General features: G+C 37.9%; 1 protein-coding gene across 1 annotated transcript in view; it reads left to right on the forward strand.

The window, feature by feature from the left end:
• The first annotated feature begins 5,115 nt into the window (after positions 1–5,115).
• Positions 5,116–8,860, forward strand: part of LOC127854584 (uncharacterized) — a 6,017-nt gene continuing 2,272 nt past the window's right edge. The window contains exons 1-3 of the mRNA XM_052389647.1: positions 5,116–5,292; positions 6,287–6,367; positions 6,753–6,925. Coding sequence (XP_052245607.1) covers positions 5,146–5,292; positions 6,287–6,367; positions 6,753–6,925 — 401 coding nt within the window. The 5' untranslated portion in view covers positions 5,116–5,145. The remainder of the gene's footprint in view (positions 5,293–6,286; positions 6,368–6,752; positions 6,926–8,860) is intronic.

Consider the following 8,860-nt stretch of genomic DNA (forward strand, 5'->3'; position numbering starts at 1 on the left):
AATTATCGCCTGCTTGTCCATCAATTGTCTGCTTGTCCATCCTAGTCGTCTGCTCTTCCATCAACTGTTCTCTCATTGTCGTCTGCTTTTCCATCATTTGTCTTTTTTCAATCAATTGTTGTCTGATTGTCCATCATTTATATGCTTGTCCATCAATTGTCATCTTCTTGTCCATCAATTGTCGTCTTCTTGTCCATCAATTGTCGTCTGCTTGTCCATTAATTATCGTCTCCTTGTTCATAAATGGTCGGCTGCTTGTCCATCAATCATCGACCTATTGTTCATCAGTTGTAGTCTGATTGTCCATCATTTGTCATCTCTTGTCCATTATTTGTATTTGCTTGGCAATCAATTGAAGTCTTCTTGTCCATCAGTTGTCGTCTGCTCGTTCAATTGTGTTCTGCTTGGTCATCAATTGTCGTCTGCTTTTCAATTAATTGTGGTCTGCTTGGTCATCAATTGTCGTCTTCTTGTCAATCAATTGAAGTCTGCTTGTCCATCAATTGTAGTCTGCTTGTCCATCAATTGTAGTATACTTGTCCATCAATTGTGATCTGCTTGGTCTTCAATTTTGTTCTGCTTTTGCATAAATTGTCGTCTGCTTTTCCATCAATTGTGTTCTGCTTGGTCATCAATTGTCGTTTGCTTTTCCATCAATGGTGGTCTGCTTGGTCAGCAAATGTCGTCTTCTTGTCAATTAATTGAAGTATGCTTGTCCATTAATTGTAGTCTGCTTGTCCATTAATTGTCGTCTTTTTGTCTCTAAGTTGTCTGCTTTTCCATTAATTGTTTTCTGCTTTATTTCAATAGCTGTAAGCTTATCTAAAAAAACTTTGAGAAACCCCAACTCAGGGGTGTAATTTTTCCTCCTTTCAGCTGATTAACTCCCTTTCAATGTCAGACTTATTTTATAAATAGTTATTACCTTTGTTGGATCTATATAGAAGAGTTTAACTAAATCCTGTAAGGGGGTTAGTGCATTTTCCTCCCTTTAATTGGTTCTTAAATCACACCCCTGCCAACTAATCACTAGGTCCTAACAACGCTGATCCATGGTATTGGCCAATGATTGTTTCAATCAAATGTTTTGTTGATACCTGTGTAATTTTGAATGGATTTTAAATGGGTAAGCTTCGTTCCCACCACAGGTGTTGTTTTTCCTAATTATAACATTCCGGTGTAATTCTATTCAGCGAATAAATTAAAGGTGTCATTTTAACATAACTACCCAAAATTGAAAGAACCGATAACTGCCCATTATGTAAAATAACGGGCGATATTAGACGCACAGCGTCAAAGACGGATATTTTACACAAAGGACAGTTTGAAGCTTATACGTTATGCTTCAGTCTCTTATAATCCGGTTGCCGGCCGATGTTTCCTGTCTCCAGGCATCGGGGAAGACTGGAGCCGTCCGCCGTCTGATGAGTGACACAGTTTAATACATCAGTCACAAATAGAGACCGATCAGCGGACGACACATTTTTCCTATCATCGGGCTGGCGTCCGGCCGATTATCGCACGGTCACTGGGTCATTTTTAGCATCGGGCGGCGTCCGGATTAATTTTATAACTCACTTAAAATTTAACCCGACGTCGGGCCCGGGACGGAATCGAGTTGAGGTCGAAAAAAAAATCGGACGATCAACGCACGGATATCGCCCGAACATCGCCCGAAATCGGATTCGTTGAACGCTGATCATGACGAGTTCTGCCCGATGTATATGTCCTTGAGAAATACCTTGATATTTGCCGCTACACGAACAATGAATCAGATGGCGGGCGATCACCGGGCGTTGATCGACCGATCTTTCTCGATCTCAACTCGATTTCTTCCCGGCCCGACGTCGGGTAAAATTTTAAGTGAGAGTTAAAATTAATCCGGACGTCGCTTGATGCTACAAAATGACCCATTTTTGTGAAACTACGAGGATTGCTTATATAAAGTAAAAATACATCCCCTCGTAGCATGAGCACGGATGGTCGAGTGGGCTAAGCGGAAGACTTTTATAAAATATAACGACAACAACAGAACACTCCAAATTGTTCAATCGTTTCGCGTTGCAACGCTTTTTAATTTGCAGGTGTTTAAATCGTCAAAAGATGCATATAATGGATATTTAACAGCACGGTAAATGGGTATATGGTTAGTATTACTGTTTCCTCATACAATGAAAATTTGAGAGTGTGAAACAATTGTGTTTAATTTTGTCAATTTACCAAAACGTAAAAAGGTCCCTTTAAAACTGGATCACACAAATCGGTCAAATGAGAAATAATACAGGTTGTCCGGCTAGTAAGTTCCACATTCATCAAGTAATGACTTTCCACGAATGAACACATTGTGGCGAATGTGTGTTATTCGCAATCCGTCGCATCCAAGCCTAAAGGCCAACGTCGCCGTGGCATTGTAGATTAAATGTCCTAGCTACAGATAGGTCACGTGCTCGATCCCTACCTGTAAAATGTTCTTTAGATGACTCCTAAAGACACAAAAACTTGTTCACCCAAGAAACAGACAGGAACAATGTTTTAAAAAGACTGGGGCTTTCAATTCAATCGTGCTTAAATTAATTGTCTTAAACCAAATGCCAAAGTCGCTCTGAAAGGTCGAGTACGACAGCTAGTTATTGATTCTATTGTCAATATTCAAATGACGAAACAAGAACTTTAATGTATGATGGCATAAAATGTCCGTGACAATCGTTTGTCAGAGTCCAAACATATAATCGCTTTTTTTCGGCGGAACGTTTGTGTTTTGACTATATCAATCCTTTTACTGACAGTCGGTACGAGATGATTAAGTAACTACTAGACATTTCATGTCATATTTTTAATACTTTTAATTAAAGAAGATTGTTCTTTTTATGAAAGGCGCTTTACCATTCGTTTACCTTAACGATTTTAGAACATGCCGCGACGAAAATTATCGTCAACATATAATTTGTTTGACCTTCATTTTATAGCGTTTGTTTTTCAGTATTTGCAAATCAATTAATGAGATTTTCAAATAGCAACCAAAATACTGTAAAGGCAAAATATGAGCTTACACATGCACACACATCTATACGTTATTTAATTTTGTTTGCAAATAACAAATACACACTCGCGCTTTTCATGTCTCCAGTCTATACTGGTGGACATATTGTTTTTTCCCTGTCTGTTTGTTGGTTTGTTTGCGTCAAACTTTAAAATTGGCCATTTCTTTTGCAATATTCAAGATAGCAACTTGATGTTTGGCATGCATGTGTATCTCATGAAGCTGTACATTTTGAGTGGTGAAAAATCAAGGTCAAGGTCATTCTTCAAGGTCAAAGATCAAATATATGGGGGAACATAGTGTTTCACAAACACATCTTGTTTATTTTAAGATTAAAACGATATTGTTTGTGTTTTAATATCATAGTAAATGTAACGTGTCTCTTTAGTATTTTATCTTTGTTTATTAAACATAAATCATTGGCTTTCAAATGTCAATAAAAATTTGAACAGCAATTCCGAGTTCAACACTGCTGGTTTATTGTAATTATCTGTTTCAAATACTTTAAAGTAACGCCCGAGGTTCTCTAGTATGCTATTATAAGTTTATGCTTTTTAGATAAATGGTTTATTAATATTAGCGATTGAATAACAGGGTCAAAGTGAACTTGTTTCAATAGTATCAAATTCTTTATACCTCTGTCTAAAGTTCCGCAAGACTAAAGTTTAATTACTGGATTGAAATTCTATACTTAGCAGACATGTTCGAAAATCTATTTTATTAGCTAGCCGATAAAACACCTTCAAATTTGTGTTAATATTGAACATTAAGCTTGTTAATAAAATCGGGAGAAACATAAAGTGTAGTAATACTAGGTAAAACGTAAAATGGTTTAAAATAGGAACTTAGTAAAGGCAAAATACTTATTTGATATACAGTCTCGCCAACAGGTAAGTGCGTTTTATTCATTTGTTAGATATTAATATACATGTAACGGCTTACAGTCGTGAAACATTCGCTAATGATATAACCTTGCATGTTTTTTTGTTCACGCTACAAAGCATTGACACGAACGTCGTACGCTTATGCATGTACGTCGTATGACATCGGAACGTACGCCAGTAAACTTTGACACATACACCGCAACGCCTTTACACGTACGACGTGATTCATTGATTTTTTGTCCCAACGCCCGCTCTAGACACATTGACACACGGCTCAAATGAACATAGCAACACATTTACGCGTAAATGCAACATTTTGTCGCGTATGTCGCACCACATTGACACATACGATGCAACTTACTGACACACACGATGCAACCTATTAACACGCACGTCGCAATACTGATATGCGCGTCGCAAAACATTTTAAATGCACTTCCCAACACGTCGACATGAACGTCGCAACACTGACATGCACGTCGCAACATATTTTGACACGCACTTCGCAACACATTGACACGTTCGATGCAACATTGACGCGCATGTCGCAACAGATTGGCACGCACGATGTAACACATTAACACGCATGATGCAACACATGGGCATGTACGATCCAACATATTGACACGCATGTCGCGATGCATATGTGTGTTCATCGGTACGCTTAGGTAGTTTAGTCGCTAGGCATTAACACGTATATTTAAACACATTGTCACGTATGTTGCAACGCATTTTTACGTACGATGCAACACATTGACATGCACGATGCAACACATTGACATGCAAGTTGCAACACATCAACATGCACTTTTCAATAAATATACATGAACGATTCAACACATTTACTTGAGCAACTTAGTGTATATGTGTGTTCGTCGTGACGCATTAAGGCTAATGTTACAACGGTTAGACACATACGTCGTAACGCATGGAAACGTTCTGATACGAACATCTTAATGTTTGTTTATGATTTTAGGTTAATCGGACGCATTTATATTTCGCGTTAATAAATAAAAGTTCAACTGGCGTTTTCACGTTTTGCGTTTCTGAATTCTTGTTCACCTTCTGTTTTCATATTTTCCAATCTTAATTAACATTTGACGTATCCTTATTTAGAAGTCTTAATACATACAATGGTCTTTCCAGGTTTTCGACGGTGTATCACGAGAAACGCTCGGTGTTTTATGACGTCCATCTTCCTGTATTTACAGATTTCCGACGATGTATCACGAGACACGCTCTGTGTTTTCCGACGTCCATCTGCCGGAGAAGAACAACCTGACGTCGCCGCGGCCTATCACGGATCTTGGCGTCAGACGCGTATTGAAGAAGGACCACAGCCTTGCGTCGCTTAAAATACCGCCAATGGTATGGCATGTACACATGTAAGACTCAGTCGAAACACATGTAGGGCTGCTTATGGTATGGAATGAACACTCCGCTGAAATTGTTATACTACCAAGGAGTAAACACAGTTAACCCTTTCAGTGCGGGAACCGAATTTTAAAGGCCTTTGCAAACAGTTTGGATCCAGATGAGACGCCACAGAACGTGGCGTCTCATCTGGATCCAAACTGTTTGCTATTCTGATAGTATTCTTTGAAAAAAATGAAGAAAAAATGCTTATTTTACAAATTCAGCAGACGACATTTTAGCGGACGACAAATTTCCCAGCATGCAAAGGGTTAAGAGCCCTCTCAATAAAGCTATTAAGGTACTCCCACAATGCAAGGAAACACACACTATAAGGTATTTTTAAGCGTTATGTGCTCAAAGACTATGGAAACACATAATATAAAACCTAGGTTAAATCTACCGCAAATGCATGGAAACAGGTTTGAAATCTCTGCAGTCCTCAATGTTGATGGCGAGACGCAACTACTAAATCTAGTGATGAAGGTTGGAACGAATCAGTACTAGTTAGAGGAATGCACTAATTTTCTGGCGGAATAGGAGATGCATTCGGCACGTATTTATAGACTTAACAATTTACTTAAGAAACTATCAACGACGATAGACACCGCGTCTGTTACTATTGGTATACTTAGGATAAATAGATCTGAGACTCGCTCTGGGAAAAGGGGGTTTAAATGCATGGTTGTAAAGAGTCGTCCCATATTAGCCTGTGCAGACCGCACCGGCTGATCAGGGACGACACTTTCCGCCTAAACTTGATTATTACTAAGAAGGGACTCGCTTAAAACGAACAATACGATACTAATTTACAGTTTTGTCCCTAATATACCTGTGTAGAACGCACAGGCTAATCATGGACGACACTATACGCACACGCATTAAACATCGTTTTTTCAGAGCGAGGCGCATGTAAATATACTTCATAACTTGTTGCTTTCATATGTAGGATGAGAAGATATTGAGCTTGATGGCGAAGCGAGGCGAGTTTGAGAAGACCTACTGGAAGCAGCGTCTGCGAAACTCACTGGTATTAGAGCAAACTGTCTCAAATTACTCGCATATTTAGGGGGTTGGTAGCCGTTCTCAGATAAAAAAGCTAAAAAACATGGGAGTTTTGCACCCCAAAATGTTCTATAGGCTCTGTATATTGCGAAATGAAAAATCGTTTGTTAAAGCCAAGCAAGTGCCAAAATTACATTTAAAATACTTTAATGCACAATTGCTTTTATTAGATTGCTGCTTGCTATTTTTATCTGTGAAAGCTGTCACACATGTTAGTATTGGTAAATAAAGTGTGATTCAAATAAAAAAAAATATAAATTAAGAATTATCATACATGTTGTCAATACAAATTTGTTCTAAAAACACAAAGATAAAAAAATGTGAATGTGTCGTTTGTTTATCACATATAGGCCTGGGATACGGAACATCTGGAAAGCGAGAAACTGAAACTGCAGAAAGACCAGAACCATCGGGCCAATATGGAAATAATGAGGGAAGAGGATAGGCAAATGGTGCACTTGAAAAAGGTAGGGAATTTCTTGTGCTTCGTAAAGGTATGGATTTTGGTGAACTTCTGCAAAAGGTATGGATTTTGGTGAACTTCAAAAGAGATAAGATTTTGGTGCACTTGAATAAGGTAGTTATTTTGTTGCACTTAAAAAATGTAGAGATTTTAGTGCATTTCAAAAAGGTACGGATTGTGTTGCACTGAAAAAAATGTAGAGATGTTGGTGCATTTGAAAAAGGTAAGAAGTTTGGTGAACTTGAAAAAAAGGAAAGATTTTGGTGCTCTTGGAAAATGTATGTTTTTTTGTGAACTTCAACAATAAGGGAATTTTTGTGCTTTTGAAAAAAAGTGGGGCTTTTGATGAACTTTGGAAGAAGATGGGGATTTGGGTGATCTGAAAAAGTAAGGATTTTGGTGCACTTATAAAAGGTAGGGGATTTATGCTAAGCTAAAAAAGGTTGTGATTTTGATGAACTTCAAAAAGGTACGAAATTCGGTGCACTTGAAAAGGTAGGGATTTTAGCGAACTTGAAAAAAGGTACGAAATTCGGTGCACTTGAAAATGTAGGAATTTTGGAGACTTGAAAAAGGTTAGGATTATGGTGAACTTAGAAAGGTAGGGAATTTGGCGCACTTAACAAGGGTAGGTATTTTGGTCTACTTGAAAAATGTAGAGATTGTGGTGAACTTGAATTGGTGTGTTTGTGAAATTGAAAAGTAAGGATTTTGGTCCATTTGAAAAAGATCGGGATTTCGGTTAACTTGAAAAGAACGATTTTGGTAAACTTGAAAAAGAGGAAAACTACTAGCCTAGCTATCGTTCCAATCCTATACACTTATATGCTTGTAACTTATGTTGTAAAACACATTCTTGAATAACTATGTTTAAACCACTTGAAAAGGGCAAGCATTGTGGTGAACTTGAAAATGGCCCATAAGTACAAAAGGAAACTTGAAAAAGGAAGGATTAGGGTGTACTTGAAAAAGGTAGGGATGTAGTTGAACTTAATAGGTTAAGGATTTTGATGCATTTGAACAGGTAGGGATTTGGTGCACGTGAAAAACGAAGGGAATTGATGTTTTTCAAAAAAGCGGCTTTGAATTTGGTTCACTTGAAAAAGGAGAGAATATTGGTGCACTTAAAAAAATGTAGGGATTACGGTGAAATTCAACAAAGGTATTGATTTCAGTTAATTTAAAAAAAGGTAAGATTGTATGGTGCACTTTTAATTTAACTAACCGATAGAAAGGATTGACATTGTGCGAGCAGAATCGCAACCACTCAACAAAGATTCAGCGAAAAGTGGACTTGCAAATGGGTGAAATTGAGAAAAGGTATTTTGGGGAGTCGGAGAAAACACGGAAGTTGTTAAAGAAAGGAGGCGTGCAAAGCGTGCAGCTGTAAATGGTAAGGATTCAGAGATGAGTTCGAAATTTTATATCTACAGAAATACCAATAATCAATCAGGCAAATATGGATATCTTCAATAAGGAGGTAAAAAAGGTAAGTTGGATGTAGAGTATAGCGAGAAAAAATCTGCAGTTGTTGCTTTAAGAGCAATGTTAGATGTGTGGTTAAAGAAAGTTCGCAGATCATGGTTTAATAGGACATGAAGATGGTGCATTTTAATAGAAATGTTGCAACTGCAGACTGAAAACAACCACCCGAAAAAGATGACTGACAGATTGGCACATGGCGCATTTATTTTAATATAGGTGAATTGTTTGGTTGACGAAAGGATAGGTATCTCGAGATCTTGCGAGATAACGAACTGCATGATGTATTTGAAAAGGGCATTTTGGTAGGTTGAAGAAAGCATAGTTATAACACGAGTAGAGAATACACATTGGTGCAACGGAATCATTCTGAACAAGTAGTGTTTGTGACACACTATGTCCCCACATATATTTGACCTTGGGCCTTGAATGATGACCTTGACCTTTCACCACTCAAACGTGCAGCTCCATGAGATACCATGCATGCCAATATCTAGTTGCTATCGTCAATAT

This window comes from Dreissena polymorpha, chromosome 13, assembly GCF_020536995.1.
Source record: "Dreissena polymorpha isolate Duluth1 chromosome 13, UMN_Dpol_1.0, whole genome shotgun sequence".
In the NCBI taxonomy this organism is placed as follows: domain Eukaryota; kingdom Metazoa; phylum Mollusca; class Bivalvia; order Myida; family Dreissenidae; genus Dreissena; species Dreissena polymorpha.